Below are 23,021 nucleotides of genomic sequence, written 5' to 3' on the forward strand. Positions count from 1 at the left end.
GCTCCATTTCTGATAGCTAAATGCATTATGGTAGAATGGGTTTGGGATTCTTCTCTCAGATTAAATATGCTTTCTTTGTTTATCTCTAAATAAAGTCCTTGTCTTTGGCTAACAAAGAGGTGTGTGTGTGTCTCTGTGTGTGTGTTTGTTTTCCATTTAGGTGGCCAACCTGGCATGCTCCATCTCCAACAATGAAGAGGGAGTGAAGCTGGTCCGCATGGCAGCATCTCAACTGGAAACTCTCTGCCCCCAGGTATGTGGCTGTTATGCCCCCAAATTCCTCCCACCTCATTGATTGTGCACCTCTTTGGGAAAATTCCACATTGTCTATTAAGACTTAAACTGTTCAGGCATACTTACTTACAGTTAAGTATTCTATGGCTAGATCAGGATATTCTTCTCTTCTCCAGCTTTGGTCTCAGGGTGGTATGAATACACTGTCGGCTAATTTCTTCCAGTGTTCTGCATTTGTGCTAGAAAGGTGGTGGAGTGAACTGGACACAAAACTGTGTGTGGGTGTTGTCTTTCTTCCAACAATGTATTCTTTTCAACACTACTAGAATATGGGTGATAGTCACAAACATGCCTCACAAACGTTGCGATGATGAGTTGCCAGGGCAGCGACAAAGGCACGATCCACACAGGTGTCCCACCTCATTTTTGTCGTGGGCTGGAACATACAACCATGCCGAATGTAACGCTACCTGGAATTGAATTCCAAGTCTCTGTTGGTGAGGTTGTAAATTGCTTCTGTGCAACCTGTTTACCCCCTTTTCCCTCTGTACACAAAAAAGGAATCAACTACTGGCAGGGAATATGTCTCTTTCTATTTACATTCATATGAATTAAATTACAGGAAACTGTGCATATACTATAGTGGATATAGAGGAACAAGTTGTGTAGAGTAAGAATAAAAGCATCAATAGCTTGTTGTTCATGTGTCCACCATTGAGCCCATCTTTTTCGTCATCCGTACCATTTTAACTGTCCGTCTCTCATCTGTTCCCCTGAGTGTTACCAGCTCCCTCCACTATGCTGCCACTGCTGCTTTTTAATCTCATCTAATGACTCCCATTCATCCTGAGCTTTGAAATCCACAGATGTTTCTTTCCCCCAAAACAAGCAGCTCTTATTTTGATTTCATTCAATCCTTCAAAAAGACTCGCCATCTATAATCATTCCCTAGAATGAATTTGCTTCATGCTGCAGTCCCAACATTGAGGTGGGACAGTGGGTGGTAGTAAGGGTGGGGCGGTGGGGGGGCTTCGCACAATCAACCTATGCTAATGTTGTGGCTGAGGGCTGTGCCGTAATAGAGCTTTAATGGCTGTAATTGGGTGATTACAGGTGATTAATGCAGCGTTAGCCCTCGCTGCCAAGCCCAACAGTAAGGTGGCCCAGGACAATATGGATTTGTTCAAGGAGCAGTGGGAGAAGCAGGTCCGCGTCCTCACCGACGCCGTCGATGACATAACATCCATTGATGACTTCCTTTGCGTATCTGGTGAGTTGTACTTGATCATTGATGTTTTGGGAATGGAAATGTATTTTAAATGTGAAACCTGACAGCGCAGCGAGGATCGGTTGGGCCTTTGGTCGGTATTAAGATGGATTTGCAGTCAGCACTTATCTGTGGTATTAGTCCTTTCTGATGAGAGCCATACATACAGAGGCTGATTGGGCTCCACAGAGGAAAGCACTGAAGCATCGGCAGCACTATGTCTGAAATTGACATCCTGTCACGTGTGTTAAAGCGCACAAATGGTTTTGTCGGGCATACCCTCAAAGCGTTCTCGTTAAGCATTAAGCAGAGTGACTTCTCTCACCTCCAGCCAAGGACAGACTGTAATTTACACAGTGGACATTTGCATTTTACAGGCTCCACATCAATAAGCAGTCTGAGAATTTGTCTTCCGCCCTCCCCATCCTACACTTGAGCCTCCCAGTGGCCCTCTTAATTTGAGGACTATGCAAACACAGACTGAAGGCTGAGGATTTCCTGACTAAAGGCATTTTCTTAGTTATTGCTAGTACAAACATGTTCCATCTTTGATTAAAGCGAGAACAAATCCAAAAGCAGTTTTAACTTCCCCGCTAACTGCTCTGCATCCAGGCCGGTCTGGTGGCACGTTTGGGTTCAGGTGTATACTCCGCTAACTGCTGCATTGTTTTTATGTCCCCAGAGAACCACATCCTGGAGGATGTGAACAAGTGTGTCATCGCTCTGCAGGAGAAGGATGTCGACGGTTTGGATCGCACCGCTGGCGCAATTCGAGGCCGTGCCGCCAGAGTCGTCCATGTGGTCACTTGCGAAATGGACAATTATGAACCTGGAATCTACACCGAGAAGGTCTTGGAGGCCACCAAGCTCCTCACTAACACAGGTAACACAGAAACTGAGTTGTGTAACGAGGCCAAGACTAGTTTATTTCTGCCAAAACAACATTTACATACACTTAAATAATTTGACTCTGATGTGTATTAAGATGATTACAAACGTCATAACTCACACCTGGACACACCTGGATTTCTTCTCCAGCTTTTGAATTATTTTAGCATGTTCTGCCCACGTCCGAGTTATTTTATTGCTTTAATTCTGCACATGCACGAGAAATCTTATGGGTGCATTCTAAAGGGAGACGCTATGCTTTATAGCAATGCAACTCTATAGAGTATATGAAACCAGCGCGATGAGAAAGAGGGTCAATCATTCCCACCTATGTCAGTAAGGAGGGCATGCTGAGCATTTTTCTGATTTTAGATTCTTCATTATGAATTCAGCATGTGTCAAATTAGCTGAACACATTGGGGGATGAGTGTGAATCTGTGTCCACTTTACGCCTGATGCAGTGTTTAGTGTCTCAGCCAAAGCCACACCCAGATCTGTCGACTCACTTATTTCTCAGAAGTCTGCTCTTAAAGAGCTTTTTTTGTCTTTTCTGTGGATGCTGTTTGAAGTTTGAATGTTATTGGCAGTTATTAAAAAAAAAAAAAAAAAGCTGAAGATTTTTCAGATACCTCCAGAATTGTTCCGGAAAGTGCATTTTTCTGTTTAGTGAAGTTACAGCTTGTTTTACAGCCTTACTTGTATTCATAATGAATGCTGCATTGTGAGATCCGACTCGACTGACACGACTGATCTGCAGTCAGCACCGCTCAGTAGTCGCGTAGCCCCCCCCCCCGAATATCTTAACCCAAGTTATATCATAGAAGTTGTTTTTGTCCATATTCTGTGCTAGTTCATTATCAGCCAGTATGTGTGTTAGCTTCCATCACTAGCAAGCTAACAAGTCGGCAGAAAGATTTGTTGGTTGTCAGATTTTGGAAACCGCTTGGCCCTCTTGAGGGTGAGCCCCATTAAAACTCCTCATGTGCAGGCTGTAGCTTAAGTCAGATGTTTTTCTGTGGCTGAGCTCTGGAGACATAGACAGTCGTGAGACTTTTTTGTCAGATTTTCTCATGTCGGCTACACAAAAAAAAAAATGATGGAATTCAGGTTCAAACTCAACAGAGTCGCTCTTTAATGTCGAATCTCTGCACTGACGCGCACTGTCAACGGTGTGACAAATATAGGCAGCTGTTTGTGCATGTAACCAGGCAAGAGTTTTGAGTTTGTCATAGGTTTACTTGGGGTCAAGTTTAAGAGACTCTCATCAAAATAATTTGGCTTTCAATAGTGAGTGTCATTTCATTGGTTTGAAAGCTTTCTAACTCAAAGTAAAACTATCCTTTCCTTTTTAATTAAAAAAAAGTAACTGGTAATGGTATTTAAATGTCTGGTGTTAAATGTCTTGTTCATTTATTAAGAATCCTAGTTGCAAAAAGTTAATTACATTGACTAATCCAAAGTATGACTATTATACCACACACTATAATAATAAAACCGGCAATATTTGTCTTAATTAGATGGCTGACTGAGTAGAAAATTTAGAAAGCAGTAAAACAAAAAAAACAATCACATGGTGTCTCCAGGCATCTGTTTAAAAAACCATTGTGCGTGCTGATGTAGTATATTTCGACGGGTTTGGTAGAAGGATTGTGGCCACTGAGAAAAAAAAAGATGCAACTATAAGGAAGCTGCAGCCCTGGAGTTCATGAAAGACATTTTGGCTGTTTTTTTTGTCTTTGAATGTGAAAGATTTGAAAGACTCATCAGTAATAGGTTGAGGGAAATGATCGCTGTGACTGTAACAGTCAAAGTGCTGCCAGATTTTTCAATTTCAACATCACTTCCACACAGAAGCCTGCAGGTCACAAATGCTCTGCAAGCACAGAACCCAATGCTCATTTATTATTTTTTTTCTTTTCTTCCTCCTGCTGCTCTCTGCCTCCACATCTGCATCCATGCCTCTCCCATGAAGGCTCAGCTGAATCCTTAATACTGAATTTAAAATAGTATTAAAGCAGATGTGCTGGAGAGCCCTCTGGAGCTGTTATTATATCGTCGATGGGGCAGAGTACATGCCTACTGGGACAGCTTTGCGAAACCTAACCTTTCTATTGGGAAAAACTCTATTATGCCAAATCTGGGATATATATTCCCCTGGGCATTTTGTTCCCCATTTCTCATGCAACCCAAGAAGGCAGGAATAAGCCGACCAACAGTGCACAATTCCATCTGTCAAAGGCTGAATGTAATAACTACACTTTTTAATTAAGCATTTAGAGGCTGCTCTCTTCACTGGCCTTACTAGTATCTTTGAGTGGATCAATTATAATAATATTAAATATAGTTTTCTCAGTTTATGTCAAGTAGCTTTTGATACCCTGCAATCTCAGGACGAATGCCATGGATATGAACTAGTAAGCTGAGCCGAGGTATAGCGCGTGCCATCCCTCACTCGGTGTATGCGTTTGCTGTCTGTTCTTTTATGCCGTGCTTACTTACTGGTCATTGACCCTTCTTCGTGTTTTCTTTGGGGTGAATCTTCATCAATATTGTTTTTCCTTTCCCCCTTCTTCCGACCCCATCCTTCATCTCTCCTTCGTCAGTCATGCCACGGTTCACGGAGCAAGTGGAGTCTGCAGTGGAGGCCTTGAGCGCAAACCCCTCACTACCTGTGGATGAGAACGAGTTCATCGACGCGTCCCGTCTGGTATATGATGGCATTCGCGACATTCGCAGGGCTGTCCTCATGATCAGAGTAAGTCGCACTGTTCGTTTATTTTTCTGCTTCTGCAGTATAAGGCTTAATTTTCACCCGGCCGTAAGCTTAAAACAGATATTTTTTGTTCTCTTCCTGATCTGTATTAACAGAAAGAGGAACCTTTTGAGAGTCTGTGGCTATTGTAGTGTAATTTAATGATAAATGTTGTGGAAAGCTGTTTTAATGGCTTTTAAATTCTAGACTTGAATTTATCGCAGATATCCGAAATTCAATCCTTCCTCGCCGAAATTAACATTTCAGATAGCCACGCTACTTATGCCATTGATGTGTATTATTGGGCTTTCAATTTCAGATATCCACAATTGCACTTTTGGTATCTAGAATGAACATTCTGCGTATCTGCAATAGAATTCTTACCAGGAAAAACTGTCATTTCAGATATCTACAATCCAATTATTAAAGATTTTGTGATTTCATGTATCCAAAATGAAAAAAAAAAAATCATTATTACAGACATCCATGATGTCATTTAGAATATTTTGAGAAAGGAGAATGTAATTGTGGATATCTGAAATGTTCCTTTGGCTAGGAAGAATGACATAACAGATATCTGTCTAGCTATTAATTGTCAAAATGGCCACTTTTTAAGGATTTAAAGATATCCTAAATTCACTAGTACAATCAAAGTTGTAGATATTTTGACCTGCTAGTAAGAATATCATTTTGACTAGGACTAGTTATTATGGATATCTCAAACGTAATCACACATAGTAGTTTAAATGTTGAAATGTCTTGCCATACGACCCTCACCATTGCTCTGTGCACCAGGCGCTGCTTTTAATGGAATGTGTATATGCGTGCCGTCCGAGAAGCCAATGATTAACTTGTCTCATGCAAGAGCAGACCTAATTGACCCGGCTTGCAATCTAGTGCAACAACAGCCTTAGTTGTCTGTGTGCTAATGGCCTCTGCTTGAGTAGAACTATAACTGAGACAGATGTTAGTTGGGTACCTAATTGACTGACAATGCGCTAACACACAAAAAAACCCACTCCAGTTATTAAAAAAAATAATTCTTAAGGCTTTAAGTATAACTAGTTTGACTACACAGCACTCGCCAAATTAGATTTTGTATATATTAAGAAGGGAATGAATTAGTTTAAGCATCATCTCATGTGTAACAGCACCTAATTATGTATTTACTGTGTTGAGATACAATGTGCTGGTTGGTTGTATTATGCCATCCTCCATTATTTTCAACACGTAAATCTTTTGAATTGGAATCATTAGTCTTGACAGCACATTTCGTGTTGACAATGGTGCTCCAAAACTGTGCCCGGGCTTCCATGAATAATGCTGCTTCGACAGACAACAACCAAAGGAGAGGGGGCATTATGCAGCATTTGCATTATAATAAGCAATTGATTTAAAATGGAGGTTTTAATTAGCGTTCTTGAGTTGGACTGCGAGCCAGAGAACTACATTCACTTTCCATCCGCCCCAGCTTCACTCTTGTTATCCAGATTGATTAAGCTGTTAACAGTGTGTGTGTGTGTGTGTGTGTGTGTGTGTGTGTGTGTGTGTGTGTGTGTGTGTGTGTGTGTGTGTGTGTGTGTGTGTGTGTGTGTGTGTGTGTGTGTGTGTGTGTGTGCGCAAAATAACAGATGATTTATCAAAATTTCTTGCTTACTTGCAAGATTAATTCTGCCATTCTTAACTATGAGCCGGAGATGGCGATGAGATTCAACTTAAACGGTTCCCATTATCTTAAAAAAAAAAAAAACGGATGCCGTTCCTCGTGGATTTGCCAGGATTCCGTGATCAGGTGTGTGAGATAATCCTCACAGGTTTCGTGGTGTTAATTCAGTGGGAAGTGCCTCGGTTGGCTCAGCCGGGGTAGTTTCCAGCAGCATCTGCGCAGCGATCTACTTAAGCTCACTCTTAATTGCTGTTGTTTGCTCTGAGATTAGACGAGTGTATCAAAAACGATCATTTCCATTTCAAAGAACCCTTTGCTTGGCTGAGCCGCCCTTCAGTGTACATGTGAAACTGACCGCACTCTGCTCCGAGTCCAAAGAATTATGGAATGTTGCAAATCAGCCGAGTTGAACACCGAGAGACAACTTCTCCAGAGGGCATGTCCACACACACACACACACACACACACACACACACACACACTTCTATGAACCCTCGCATGCATGCGCGACGCAGCGGCCCCGCTCTTTAAATCAGAACAGACAAGTGTGTGGTTGGGGCTACTCGAGATAGACAAGTCTTTAACCTCTGTAAGTGGTGCCCGGGCAGCCTCCGTCGGGTGTCCCTCGGATATTTGACAGGCAGACAGAGCCCTCTCCCCACCTACAGCGACATCACAGAATATGCCTCCAGACATCAAACTGTCTCAAAGTCAGGGAGCTGCTGACGGAGAGATACAGGGGCCAGCTGTCGTTACCTTATGATTTGTGCAGTGCGTCACGGCCCAAGGTGATTGTGCCGTCTCTGCCCTTCAAAAAAAAAAGAAAAAAACTGCTTTACTTACAGAGGCGATGAGAAGAATGTAAAAAAAAGAAGAAGAAAAAAAGCCATTTACATGTGGACTGCCGTGTCCACATCTATGTCAGCAGACAAAAATACTAGATGGACTGTCACAATATTGTAATTTCAGCTCTGAACCCTGTCAGGATATGGTCCCAGAGGTTGATACAGCTGGAACTGAATATTTCAGACAGTGGAGGGTCTGGATGTTACAGAATTTCAATATTGACCAATGTATTTTGCCCACAGCATGAAAGACGGTATTCAAATTTCACTTACTGTGCCAGCGGCACTACCTTGACAAAACCCCTTAATTAAACTGCAGGCTATTGTTGTCACATATCTACAGTATAGTGTCCCGTCGCTCCCACGACGAGCTTTCATTTCTGAGCCTCCCACATTCGCAGGTTATCTGTTGCACGGGCCACAGCAGGTGATATCTCTGCCCCACTGAGCAGCATTGTCTGGCTTGAAAGAGAAGCCTGTGAGTCACGACAGCTTTGTATCTGAAAACTATACCCCCCTATTCCCTCGAGAACAAGAGCATCTCTACATTTCATAAAGCAGTGTAAGGTTGTTCAGAGACCTTCAGCTATTTTTAGACGCGAGGGCTCCAAATCCATTACAGAAGGGAGGTATTGAGACAGCTGGATAAGCACAAGTAGCAGGCACCGGCGTGATAATGCACCTTTATCTGTCCACATCATCATCATCCCCCGCGCCCATGTCGCCACCGAATCCATTTCCCCGTCAATCAGTATTGTGTTTTGACTTGAGCATGACCCGTTGAGAGAGAGAGAGACGCTCTTCTGAACATTAGTAGTCATGGGAAAATGGCTCGTTTTAGGATTCAAAGTTAGGGACGAGGTGAAGCGGCGACACTCTCGAAGAACGCAACTCACGCCTCGCCCGCCTCTCTACAGATAGCAGCAACAGATGGGACTCTGAAGCGTTTTGCTCCCAATATGTTTCATGCCAGCTTGCGCCTTCATTTTTCCCCTCTCAAAATGCACAGGCAGCACATTGCACTTGATTTACAAATTCATTTTGAGTTTACGGTTTCTTGTACCAAGCCGCCGAGCGAAAGACATTTATCTGAGGCTGCCCTGGCTGGCAGTGTCGAGGCATTTCTCACAGATAGTAAGCAGGTTGTTTTTTTTGATAGTGCTTAAAAGGCTGTAGCGTGCCAATGTTATTTAATGTTCTCCACATAGGACTAACAGCTTTTTTTCTGACCCCTGTCCCTTTGTTTCTTCCCCGGTCTCCTTCTCTGTGGATCCGTTACAGACTCCAGAGGAGTTGGACGACTCTGACTTTGAGACCGAAGACTTTGATGTTCGCAGCAGGACCAGCGTGCAGACGGAGGACGACCAGCATTTCGCCGGCCAGAGTGCACGGGTAAGATGTAGTATTTACAGACATTCCTGAGTCACATCTCTTGCCCTTTACGACACATGCATATTAAAAGTACACGTACTTTAATATTTCCTATAGCATAAGAGGCGTACATGAGGATTGTTAAATATTTACTGACAACGTTGTGGAGTTGAATATTGCCTTGGAGCTTGAGTAAGTTCATGTGGCATGTTTGACAATCCATTAGAGGAGAAATCACTTGGCTGGTACAATAAAATGTAGTTCAGAACACTAGATCATCAAAAGAGCAATTTGATGTCTCATGCACAGGGCTGTAGTGGTAGAAAGTAATAGTACACATAAAGAGTACACATTCTTTAGTAAGTGTACGCTCATGTTAATGTTGTCAGAGCCAATGTTCTTTCAAACGTGCCCCGTTCTTATTGTTAATGGCTCATGCACAGTTGGCTTGGCGTCACCATAACTAGTGTGACCCAAGTGTTTCCTCGTCCTTGTCCAGCTGGGCCTCATTTATGGTGTTGAAAATAGTTGTTCAGGTAGGAAGAGTTCAAGACTTTATTAAACCGTAGCCTTAGTTTAAAAACACGTAAGTAATAATTTACTCCAAAATAAAATCCCTGTTGGCCGAGTGATCCAGCAGTAAGCCGCCGTGCCGTTTGTTGTGTTCACCAAAGATCATCCGGCTGTTTTGTTAGGCGGAGGCTTTTCATCTTTGCACCGAACTGCTTTATTCAAGCTTAGGTGACTCTGGAGAACGAGTCCTATTTACCAGTAATGGAATCAACGCTCTCGCGATGATATTCGATTTCCTACTGTTAAGTGACTGCCCACTTCTGCCTCACAGGCTCATTCATCGAATGTCTGATTGCCTGTTTGGAAGCTGCCCTTTAACCGTCAAGCCCAAGAGGATGGATAGAAATGGTGCTAAACACATTTTCGCTGGATATTAAGTAGTGCAAGACAAATGCCCTGTTATTGATCTTCTCCACTGACCAGAGGCGTAGAGTTCAATAAATGTATATTTTTTTTTTCCAGAAGATGTCACGTGCTATTACTTAGCGGCTGTGAACCCTGTTGTGAACCCAGCTTTTGTGGTTGAAACTAAAAAAATAAATCACAGTCCCCACTTAACCTGGACCAATCAGCAAAATGTCCGTCTCTGAGCACCGGTGGTGACGACATCTATTTACAGAAAAGACAGTAGTCATTTTTCAGTCTTAAGACTGCCTGTTGCCATTCATTTTGATGACTAAAATTCAGCACTAAGAGTGAAATAAGCAAGTGAGTGTCATAAATAGAAGGTTTAAAAAAAAAAAAGAAACTCAACATTATAAGCTTTGTTCAGGACAAATTTGTGTCAGAGCTGTACTGGAGAAAATATAAAATAGCGAGAAAACACGCGTGCGTCCATAGAAGATGCTGTCAAACAAAAAATGCCCTGGAGACAGAAATGGCGAGAATAGTAAACCGAGGTCTTGTGTACTAAACCCTCCACGCTCTCCCATAATTCCTCCTCCAGGCTATCATGGCCCAGTTGCCCCAGGAGCAGAGGGCGAAGATTGCCGAACAGGTGGCGAGCTTCCAGGAAGAGAAGAGCAAGCTGGATGCCGAGGTATCCAAGTGGGACGACAGCGGCAACGACATCATCGTGTTGGCGAAGCAGATGTGCATGATCATGATGGAGATGACAGACTTCACCAGGTGAGTTTGAACTAACAGCTTGGCTCACACCCAGAGACGTTTTTTTATTTTTCATCCCTCACAAATGATGTCTGCATTTGGTAATTGCAGACGTTCTTCTGGCCCTGAATGAATGGTTTGTGGTACGGCTGTGCATTTGAAGTTTGCGGTCTCTGTCGCAGGGCTGATGTACATATGTCACTCTACTGTCCTCGCATTAATATTCCAATAGTTGTGCAATTCAAGCAGAATGCCCCCCCTCCCCTCCCCCGAGACAAAATGCACGTTTGAGTTAAGCCAAATACAATCGCCCAATAAGCCCACATTTGTTTCCCCAACATTTGCCCATATCTGCACACTACTATGCACCCGGTTTAACACTACTGTTCACGCATCAGCGCTCTTCATTTTCCTTAAGCAGCACTGTAGGTAGGATTTTCTTCTTGATTATTTTCCCTTCCTCCTCTAATCTTAATGCGCTGCTACCGGAATAAAGCCGGGTGTGCGCTGTAAAATGGTAAATGGACCGTCTCACTCAGCAGAGCTGCTGTAAAGGGGCCACATCCACCCTCGTCAGTGGTTCGTCCAGACAATTAAGACGGCAGAAGAACGGTTAAAAGGAAAACATCTCAGGAATCACGATTTGCACTTGAAACCGTATGAAACATCTTTGCAGTGAATAGAAAATCATTAAGTGTGTCTGACATCCGTGGTTACAAGCAGTTATTTTCCCAAAAACTTGTTTCATATGTCAGAAATATCGACTTCTGCAGAAGTGCTGTTTGGCAAATCTCAAAAGTGAAACTTGAGGGAGATGAAAAATGTATTTGAATTTAATCAACATCAGAGCTTTTACAAACATCAGTGATCCAAATGTAAGGGAAAGATGGCACGAAATTGAAGCAGGAGACTGGAACCGATGTGTCAAATGAATCAATTCTCTTGTACTGATGACGTCAATGTAATGATTTCTGATACTGTAACATGTTTGTTTTTTTAAGTAGTGTTTGGAAAACCCTGAAAAGCACAATAGAACAGACACAACTAGGAGGATGTTTACATTCTATCATTTTTATTTTAGGATGTACTGGCTCTGTAATTGTTGACGCTAGTGTGCGCGCACGTGTGCACGTGACATTGGCATTTGTCGCCAATTTGACGATTCATGATCAGGGTTGGACAGCGTGTGTGTGTGTGTGTGTGTGTGTGTGTGTGTGTGTGTGTGTGTGTGTGTGTGTGTGTGTGTGTGTGTGTGTGTGTGTGAGAGAGATGTGAGGATGCGTTCTGATTCGCTGACTGTATTCGTATGACTCTGCCTTTTTTCTTTCTTTTTTTTACATTTTCAAGTGAGTCAGTCAGAGTTAGCTGCAAAATGTCCTCTGAGTCACTTCCGTAATGATGAAACGTCTTCTGAATGGGTCAAATATCCCGTCTCCCCGGCCAAAGAAGTACAACACTGGAAAGCTGTGGCAGAGATTTAAATACTAGCGCTGACTGAGGACGCACGGAACCCTGCTATTTCTTATTTGCGGTTCATTCATCCAAAGGACCAAGGGGGGGAAAAAAGAATTGCTGCCTTTCGCATTACATGGACTGTAGAGACACGCATGTAAATGTTATGCAAATGACGCTGCTTCCATCTGAAGAGTGCCTTCCTCCGTGTTTCTTTATTAGATGGAGTCAGCTGTGTATATATTTTAAGAGGTTATTGATTGCAGTGACATCTTTATATCTACGTAAAGGCTCCTTCTTTCTCAGTTTTACAGTATAAAGCAAACCAGAGGAATTAACATGAAAACGATTTTTCCAATAAGGCAAACAGCCCGTAGAACTCTTTTTCAAACTGTATTTACAGGAAAACATTTTCTCCAACACTGTATTACTCTTAATCAAGTATCTTCTATTTATTTTATATGAATGTGTTCACAATTGTGAACACAGTGAGAATATAACAGATTCTGAGCTTTTTTATTTAGTATCAACATGTCAACTACTTCAGTCGCTTGCGTTCGAGCGATACAAGTAGCGACATGCTGATTTCTTTTGGATGCACCACGAGGCATTTTTATAGGAAGTGGCTGGATTTTAAACCATAAAAACACCCAAGCCTCTTACCCTCTGCATACTTCATCTAGGTTTTAATAACGAACCCTCAATCTTCTCAAACCCCCCCCCCCCCAGATGTTTTTAATATGGAATGCCATTTCATAGTTCAATCTCATCAGTGGCTAAGGTTTTCTAAATTTAATGTGTATTGGAAATGCACCATTGCTTTAACGGTGTTGATCCCGAGCTGATGTTGATTATTCTCCCGGTTCTCCTGATTTCATGTGCACATAGAAGCCAATCAGCATCTGGGCTCACATTTTTTAGAAACTCATACTTTTATTTGTTCTTCAAATGTTTGCATCGTTCATTAATTGTACACGAATATAGAATTTTAAAGGAAGTGTTTTTTGGGTTTTTTTGCCTAGAATTACCGTAAAACAATAATGTTGAGTAATATTCATCCCGGGTTTGAGGTCGAGCTTTATTATCTCTGACCTCAGTGAAGATCAATATGGCTGGGTTCAGTGTTAAGGATATATTATTCTGTTATTTCCACTAGAAAATGAGTTGATAAAAGAAAGCTGTGGGAATGGCTTTTGTTCCTGTGTTTTTAATAGTGCAGTTAGTATTATTTATGGGCTGATACCAGAACTTAGTATTGTGAATTCGACACTGTGAGACTTTGGAAAGACACCACACATGGACGAATATATATCCTCACATTATGCCTCAACTCTCTCAGGCGCACGGAAGGTCAGTCGCTGACTAATTCAGCCAGGCCCAAATTATTGCCCCCTCAACCTTGAGCCGGCGCAAAGCCCCCACCAAGGTTAATGCTGTGTGAGGTAATCGTTCCGGACCTCTCTGCACAGAGAGAGTGAGAGAGGGATTCTCTGCGACTCCTGCGTCGCTCCTGGCTGTTTTGGCGGCACTCATGAATAAGGCATGTGTGGCTTTGGAAACACGCAACATATTTGAGAGCCACCTGTCTCAGAGCGGCATTCTGTGCCCGGCCCCGATGTGGCTTACACCCATCTGGACGCCTGCAGCTGTCACCGGACCTGAAGTCCCCGGTTTAATCTCCGTGTGCGAACCCGCTACGGAAGTCTTACGAGGGCGTCCTCCTGTCAGCCGCCTGCTTGTCCGTCTCCGTGGCCTCTTTGTGCCTTTCGCCCATCGCTACTTACTCGGCCACTGAGGCAGAGCTGGAAAAGGTGAAGAGACTCGGCAGCTGGCTCTTTATTTCTAGGGGCTCAAGAAAGGCATTTAGGAAGGAAAACAGTGGTTTAGGGAGAAATCAGTGGTTGCTGTATTCATGATGTTGTGATTTTTATTGAGGCAAACTACAACAAAACACTAGTAACACTCTATTAAACTCCCTCCATGCAGACTAACCCCCCCCTCCCCTTCCCAGAACCCATCACAATGCCTGCAGCTCTGTCTCCAGGGGTTGGCTCGTCCCCGGAGAGCTTCCAGTCTGTGCTCTGACGCATGGCCTCTCCCACTAGGACCCGGACTTGCTTTACAGCAGAGCAGCAGAGGGGAGAGCGAGACAGGGGAAGGGTCGGGGATGGGAGGGGAGGGGAGGGAAGAGGAAGCGAGAGAACAGAACACAGAAATCCATCTGTTCTGGGTTGGATGGCTCATTTTTTTTTAGCCTGGAGAGAGCAGCTTTGAATCCAATTTGTGCCTCATGCCAACTGTGTCCCAGAGTCCCTTGTGGGGGCAGAAAACAAACGCAAGTGGCCGACGAGCTTTTACGGTGGGCCGGGTCAGGGCTTAACTGACCTGTACTCGGGACGGGCCTCGTTTGGTCAACGATGGATGCTTAACACGAGGACAGTGACCAAAGTCTTTACTTTGAATGGTTCTCTTCTTCCCCTTACTTGGCTGAAAATGACCAGCACAAGTGACGAGCTGGTGTGCGTGCAGCGTTTTTTGTGGGCAACCGACATTTCTCCGCCAACAGACAGGAAAACCAGTCGGATTTGCGCCTTAGCCCTCTAATAAAACCCTTCAAAGCTGCTTGAATAAAAGGGGCCAAGCAGCACATTGCTGAGCTTCTGTGCCAGTCTGCTTCTCCAAACTGGGAGAGTGCAGTCTGCCATCTGCTGCAGGTAATGCTCTGACCATGGATGAGATGAGCTCGACCTTTTTAAGTTGCTCTTTATCATTTTTTTGTTTATTTATAATACAAGGTCCAGTAAGAATTTCTGTTAGGATAGAAACCATACGGCACTATAATACGATGGTTTCTTCAATCCCTGAATATGATACCAACGTGTCTTATCAATCACGTGCTAAATGATAGAAGAAAAAATAATGTAACACCTTTCGTTTTATAAGTGGGTTGATGGTGCTCGAAAAGACTGGTAGTACAGCGGCATGGTCCCGATCTTTAAGGACGTCCCCGCCAGTGGAGGCTGCCCCTCCGCGTTTAATGGCTTATAAAACGTGCTCAGCTCTGACTGAACAATACGGTGCCAGACTGTTAGTGTTTAATGTGTGCGGAGCGGTCTGCGCGCCAGCATGTGCACGTAGTTCTGTGACGTTTCCCCCGAACTGTTCCCACAAGTCATGCTTCTCTATCCGTACATAAAAAAACAGCCGCTCCACGAATAAGACGCTGCGGCTGCATATCGAATGAGATCATAAACGGTGACTGACCTTTCCACTGTTTTTCTCCTCAGGGGGAAAGGGCCTCTGAAGAATACCTCCGATGTCATCAGCGCCGCCAAGAAAATTGCCGAGGCCGGATCACGAATGGACAAGCTGGGCCGCACCATCGCTGACAACGTAAGTCCTTAATGAACCTCCGTCCCAAAGGGTTTGATGCAGACGACAAAAGCTAGTGCAGCAACTCATGGGACGAATAAGGGAACATCAGTCTTTGTGTAGAGGAATCGTAGCACATTGTGACGCTAAACTACATGAGATGTTGTTAAATGAGGAGCGACAACTGAATTCATCTACTTCTTAAACCCTGCTCCACTATCGTATTGACTTTATTTTCCTTTAGTTAAATTTGCTCTCTCCATGAATGTTGTGACTGCGATACACAAGTTGACACACCGGTTTAGAGTTAAACGTTTTTCATTACCCAAATGCAGCGCAGATGGAACTGACACCGCTGCATGTTGCTGGAAAAAAAGCGTAGCTTTCATACTGATCATCAAGACGCCCCTTCCCTTTGTTTCTAAATGTTATCCTAACAGCCAGATTTAAAGAGCAGGAGGCAAACTTTTCTCTCTGCGTATTCTGTCATTTTAATACTTTAAGAGCTGTATACAAAAAAAGGGTTACAAATCATCACTCGGTACATGCAATTTTAGATTTTGCAAAAATGCTTTTTTATTTTTAATTCACTTTTGTCTCATTTGCACCGTTAGGAGCATCTCCAAGTAAAAGGCTCGCACAGCAGAGCGCTTCAGATGTTAACAACTGCTATGATTTGTGTTATTCATGAGACGCCCCTTGCCAGTCTTTGCCAATTTCTTTCAGGATCAACCCCCCCCCCCCCTCTCTCTCTCTCTCGTTCTTCCATCTCCCACTCCCCCAATTCCATCATCCCTCCACATCTCTCCCTTACCCCTGAGACTATGGTCCTTGACATTGGGAAACACACATTCAATTATCCCTGGCTTCATATTTCACTTAAATACTTGCACTGTACCACTCCCTGGGGAGACGCTGTACATGATTTATCCCCCAACTTATTCATTTGCCATCTCTTAGGCGGGGACTTATAGTCTCGGTTTCTGCACCTCGTGGATCCACTTTGTTGTTAAATCACGGACGAGTTAAGTTGTGATGCTTGCAACACGACGTGGTTGTCAGATCGAGGTCTTATCCCGACATTGGTTGCTCCCGTGGTTCAGATGTAAGCAGCTGTGCGGGTTCCCTCCATTTCTATCCGAGCACACACACACACACACACACACACACACACACACACACACACACACACACACACACACACACACACACACACACACACACACACACACACACACACACGGTCGCTCAGAAAAAGGCAAACACTGGCTTTAGATGTTTGCTGTAAGATTTCAATTTTCGACAACATTGGAAGCGTTTTCGGTGTCTCTTGTCCTGGTTTTGTTGACATCTCCGCTGATATGTTGGCAAAACGTTTGAACAGCTTTAAGCCTCTTTAAGTAATTCAAAATTTAAATTGAATGTCTCATGGCTGACGACGACACATGGATTATGATGCTATATGCATTGGTCATTAACACATGTTTGAATCCATTTAGCACAATACATATTTGTCTCTAAGCAGCCCAGATTTGCCTACACAAGGCAGTGGTTAATAATTGATTTAATGATTATGTAGTTAAAGTTGTAACTATTTTAACTATATTCTGGGGCAATTGTGAATTACATTCCACATGTAGTGATACTGGGGGGAAAAAAAATATAAATCCCAGGCTTATAAAACATTTTTTTCCATAAATTGTGCTCCTATTTCAAGAGGACTTCAGACGTAGATTAAGTCCCTCCTGGTCTAATATAATGAGCTGCTGGCCTCTGAGAGCCCTGCACGCCTGATATTTTATTTAAGGTGACCTCAGATCTCTGATATTACAGGCCCGTGTCTATCACAAAGTGAAAAATCGTATCTGTTCTGACCTAATTGCATCCCGCATCATCTGAATAGGGAATAAGCCGTTCTGGAAAGTGACTTTTTTTTATGCCTCACTGCCGCTTTTGAAGATGCTTATTCACTTTAACGAAAAACAGTGTTATCCCCCAAAGAAAACAGATGGGCAACTGTGCAGGTGTGTGTTTACGTGTGTGTGTGTTTACGTGTGTGTGTGTTTACGTGTGTGTGTGTTTACGTGTGTGTGTGTGTGTGTGTGTGTGTGTGTGTGTGTGCCTACACAGGAACATGTCTGTTGACTGGCCCGCCTCTCCACTGGCACATGTGTACGGATGTGTTAGATTGGTTTCATTCTCCCGTCCTCAACCGTTTGTCGGTAACTCGTTGCTTTATCTCGTCCTCTGTGCATATACTGTATGTTTGCGAGTGTGTACCACTATTAGGGGGGTATTGGAGTTTGAAGCACTCAAAGTATGAATAAATGAAGAGCTTTGGCTGTTGAAACAGAAGCCTTTGCCAGGAGTGAGGACCCCCCCTCCAGCCTCTGAACCCGCCCAGCTGTCCCCTCGTAGCCTTTCCCTCTGAGCGGAGACCAAAACACTGGCGGATCAGGCGACACTCACCCGTTAACACATCAGCCGGGGCTCCCGGGGATGGACACGGGGCGGGCAGGAGAACGATGGAGAGATAGAAGTAGAAGGATGGATGGGGGAGGGGGGGGCTATTTGTGTGGAGTGAAGAACGTCCCTCCTGAGAGACGAATCCATTAAGAGTGCTTCGCCTTTTAATTAGCAGTGTAATTGCCAGGTGGCAGTTTTAAAAAAACAAAAAAAAACAGTATTTATTTACGCAGGTGGTTTATGTTTAGGGCCGTCTCTCTTAACAAAGCAAGAGATGCCACCGGCGCACACTTACAGCGAAGGCATGGCGTGTTGGGATGGTCCAAATACTGGAGCAGCAGTAGTTGAGCGAATCACCAAACAGGACGTACGCACACTGACGGAGAGTCAGAGGAGCGAAGGCGATGCTGGGACTGCTCATTAGCCGAGGCATATTAATCACTTGTGCTCCGTGCCTCTGGCCTGGAGGGCCTGTGAGGGTTTACTCCTCACATAAAACACATCAGCAGATGGTCCCAGACTGATAGCACAGCATCTTCACCTCACGCTTTTTCCTTCGCGGGCACCGTGTCATCTTGTGTTTTGTTTTTCTTCTTCTCGCGTGCGTACTGTTTGGGCGTTTTTCTGAAAACACAGTCAAACATGTGTAACGGAGCCTTGTTACAGTTTAAAGGAAATGAGTGCAGCGCAGAGAGACGAGCTGCAGGATTTAGGTCAGTGCCGTACAAAGGTCTGCACTGCAGTTTATTAAGAATTTATGAGCCTCCTCTGCAGGGCACCTTATGAGAATTCCATCGGAGCCGGCTGGTAAACAAATAATGCTGTGTAATTGAGATTTATAATGCAAATGTGTTCACCACCATGTAGCCCATAAATTTCTGCCGCTCGCCTGCTCCCCACATAAACACTTGCATGTACGCGTACAAAACAACATGCACATGAAATAAGGCTTACATATTTAGAGAATAGGCATGTGCATGCCGTGTGTGTGTGCGTGTGTTTGTTGTGCAAGCTTTATTCTCATGATGTATACTGACATACATAGTGCACTTTTCCAATTTGCATTCAATCAGCGGAGATTTATGGTGATCCGTGGGCTCTGGTGCTGGTCACAGTCTAATCCCGGCTCTGGCCCTAGACGCTCTACAGCAGACAGGGTTGTAAATTACCGACTGCAGCGGGGAAGCTAAAATCACCCAGAGAGCCCACAAATTCTCAGCTCAGCAGTTCAAGGGTCAGCCCCCCCCCCCCAGCCAACTGCAGTTCGGCCCAACCAAGTGAAGCCCACCTTATTTGCTGGTTGAGGAAATGTATCAACTCCCAATTGATTGTTTTGAAAGCCGTTTACCCGTGATGATTCAATATTCTAACGCTTTATGTCCACCCTGACCGCCAATAAAAGGCGGCCTGGCCTTGATGGAGCCGCGTTTGGGAGCCCAAGAGCTCCCAGAGGTGGATCATCATTTGGGAAGAGCACAGAAAGGACAGCCAATCAGTGATGGTTGTATGACCATGATTTGGGGATGATAAATAGTGTATAGCTGTTAAATACATTTTTTTTTTAAATCTTTATGGTCCTTACTTTGGGGTCACACTGGATGCGGAAGCGCTGTGAAGTACCAGGCAATGTCCATTGTTGTGCAATTCTCTGATAAATATAGCAGATGGATTTTGAAATCCATGTGGTAGAGGAATGTGGGGGGGAGAACAGCAGGAAGAGAACGGAGGAAAGTCAAAGTGCACATTTCATCAGAATGAGATCATTTCTATCAGATATAATATATCATTTGTATCGTTTATAGTAGATTATCAGTGTGATTTCTTGCCATGTTTGCTTGCGGGACGCAGAGAAAATAGACGGAACTAAAGCTTAAGATTGTGAGCCGCCTACAGATCTCAGCGCCGTGGGAACATCCAATTGGTTTCAATGGAAAGTTGCAGCGTTTGGGGATTTTATAAGTGAGCCAAAAGCAGTAATGGGTCAGGCCAAATAAAAGTCTGAATGTCAAACACTAATTTCTAAATGTTTTAACATGCCTGTTAGTTCTTACCTGTTCCGTAGCAGCCGTGTTAAGTTCTAAGTTTTGCTGACAAGTGCTACAGTGAAGCGCCTGACTGACAGGTGCAGCGTGAACATTAAAAATGAATGAGAGCCATTTAATTGGTCCCTGTGGTTGCCTCTAAAGTCGGTCTTTTTTGGCTCGCCCCCAGCTCGATTTTCCCCCGTCGTACCCAGACTCTGTCGGCTTCACTGTCACATTAACGCTCCCGAGTGCCGGTGTGATTGAATTTTGCCCCACACAAATACGGAGCATCTTTTTAGCAGGTGCAGCGAGCGGAGGAGATCCGGCTATCATCAATCTGTTTGTAATGGATCTTGATTGATATCGGTCGGCAGTGGCAGATTTATATTTAGCCATCAACGGTAACATAATCGGCACCAGACTTGACTAAATCTAATGTACAGCGCACTACTGTAAAGCCTGTTAACAGGGCTGTGCACAGAAAACACCTGCACACCCAACTCCATCAGAGGCCTTGTGTCTAGGGAATCTGCTCCGTGCAGTAAAAACTCTTCACTTGTACTTTTCAGTCATTTTTCATCATTGTACTCTCTGAAACCGTTTTCATGTTTTAAACGCTGTGTACTACATTAGAATACTGCTACGTTATTGTGTTACGGACTACAGCTTGGAATCAATCATTTCCTTTCCACTCCACTTGCCTAAAGTAACGGAGTGATCTTTCAGGTGTTTTGTTTCCTGTATCTCCTTCAACTTTTCCATGGATTTCTGTCACACTATTTTCCCCAGTGGCAGCACACTGTAACACTGTAACGTATATCTCTGCAACCCTGCTAGCCCCCGTGGCAGTTCTGAAGTGTAGTGGCAGATAAAAGTTCCCGTGGTGTCTTGTCCTGAAGGTCCTTTCTCAGCTTAGGCACAGTTAATTATCCACAGCCCTCTACCGCACAAAAATGTCATGTTTCTTTTTTACCCCCTCTCCCCCCGCTAGGTGTTATTTTTTATGTCAGAGCAGTAAAGCCACATGGTGATACAATATGGTATGGGCTGATTTACAGGGTTACGGTAGGTACGGTTATCTGTATACTTTTGGAAATAAAAACGTGTTCTGTTTCTGGCTTTCAACTAACGAGGCCGAAGTCTAGAGCATGAAGCAACAGGCGAAGTCCCTCCAATGAGAACACTGAGCAAAAACTCAAAATCACCTCACTGGGATGTGAGGAAAGTGGAAATATCAATTTGTCTCTCTTTCATCTCATGACAGGAAGTGACTGAAAAACAAAAACCCGTTCGTAAATCCCTCTATATTCACCGCTCCGTGGCGTCGCCCAACAGGTTGCTGGCTGCGGCACATTAGAATGCTGCCTTGTCAGTAAATATTGGAGATTGGCATTTCCTGTGGGTGATGTGCGTCCTGAAAGGTCAGTGCTGGGCAGCTGCAGCACGGGGGGGGGGGGTCTATGTAATGGAATTCAGTGGAGCCGCGTGGCATTTCCAATGACGGGATCTGACCTTCCTCATCATCATTTATATCAGGGACGTTACCCAACGCGTAGCACAGTGAGATGCTTCTGTTCAACATCCCGCTCTTTCATCGTTATTGCCTCATTTCCTTTTTCTTATTTTGCCGGCTGTGGTTTTTTTTTGGGGGGGTTTTTTGCTTTGGTTTACTCGGCCGTCTGAACCTTCTCTAGGGCAGCAGCTTAAATGCTAAGGCATGCAAGAGCTACCTACGCACACTTTGAAAGTACAACCATCATGAATATGGAACTTAGGAGGTACAATTAGAAAATTAAAGTAATGATCTGCTCCCCTTTTGACCCAACTTTGATGCGTCGTCTTTATTTTTCTGAGAAGGCACTTAAAGCCAGCAGAGAAGAGGCAAAGACATTTCTACCTGTGCTGCTGGCTCCCTTTTTGAAAGATGGTGACTCACCTTTTCCATTAGTTTGCCTTGAAGAGATGCCCCAGAGTCTTGTGATGAAGTCTCTCGTGCCCCCCTCTCCCTGCTTTGCCATCTCTCAATAATAGCTGACCAAGCAAGGTTAACTGTCCCAGTCCGTAACTGACCACACAGCATGAGGGAAGAGCAGGAGGCTATATCATCAGAGGAACGGTTTACAGCAGCACTCGGAGGAGATGAGGAAAAAAGATTACAATGATGGGCTCTCATGGTTGAAGTCACAATTAGAGGAGAGCATCACTCATTGGGGACAAGAGCGACGATTAGTGGTGCAACGGATCATAAAACTCACGGATCAGAGTCACGGATCGGATCAGCACAAATGAAAAAAGGGAGATTTTAGAGATCCTTGAACATGTTTTTTGTTTTTTTTGCTGCTGATCATTGCTGATATTGTTGTTTGATTAAAGCAGCTGGTCTACAAGGCCACCGTCCAAAAAACATCATTTCAACCAATTCTAAATATACTTTTACTTTTAGTTAGTCTTCTATAGTGTTTTTTTTCTTTTTTCTTCATAAAAACACACAACTCATGATAAGCAAATACAGTATTGAATTTGTATGGATTAAAACAAATCTGCTGGATCTCCTAGAGCTTAGTGTAATCGTCTCATAATTCATCTCTAGTATCTATTTATGTTGTTGTGAAAACGTCTCCTTCAAACTTCTGGATTTATTCAAGTTTCTCACCAACACTACATTTTACGAGATCACATGTGAACACATCACGATAACGTTTTAATTCACGTTTGCCCAATTCTCATTTTCACCAAACAGAGCCTGAACACATGATAACGGAACTAAACGGAACCTTACAACTTTATTTCACACTGTGAGGTGTCACTGTGTAATTAATCCGTGGTTCACGTGCATACTGAACCGGGGGGGGGGGGGGGGTCCGTTACGCTGCTAGCGACGATCCTTAATTTCTTTTACACGCCAGAGCAAATTTGTGTTTTGTGAAATGGAAATGAATTGTTTAAATAGTGAGGCCAGATGTGATTTTCAACCCGAGTGCTTGGTTATGGTGCACAACCTGCA

The 23,021-nt window shown here is 43.8% G+C and overlaps 1 protein-coding gene across 2 annotated transcripts in view; it reads left to right on the top strand.

Moving 5' to 3' along the window:
* The window catches only part of ctnna1 (catenin (cadherin-associated protein), alpha 1), a 73,277-nt gene that overhangs the window by 44,465 nt on the left and 5,791 nt on the right, over positions 1-23,021 (top strand). For both annotated transcript variants that reach the window (XM_068714440.1, XM_068714441.1), the window contains exons 10-16: positions 161-253; positions 1,348-1,504; positions 2,184-2,384; positions 4,993-5,144; positions 8,934-9,044; positions 10,543-10,724; positions 15,443-15,548. In XM_068714440.1, coding sequence (XP_068570541.1) covers positions 161-253; positions 1,348-1,504; positions 2,184-2,384; positions 4,993-5,144; positions 8,934-9,044; positions 10,543-10,724; positions 15,443-15,548 — 1,002 coding nt within the window. The remainder of the gene's footprint in view (positions 1-160; positions 254-1,347; positions 1,505-2,183; positions 2,385-4,992; positions 5,145-8,933; positions 9,045-10,542; positions 10,725-15,442; positions 15,549-23,021) is intronic.

The sequence above is a fragment of the Cebidichthys violaceus genome, unplaced genomic scaffold (genome assembly GCF_023349555.1).
Source record: "Cebidichthys violaceus isolate CVI_PGR_0920_01 unplaced genomic scaffold, fCebVio1.0.p SCAF_2, whole genome shotgun sequence".
Lineage (NCBI taxonomy): Eukaryota > Metazoa > Chordata > Actinopteri > Perciformes > Stichaeidae > Cebidichthys > Cebidichthys violaceus.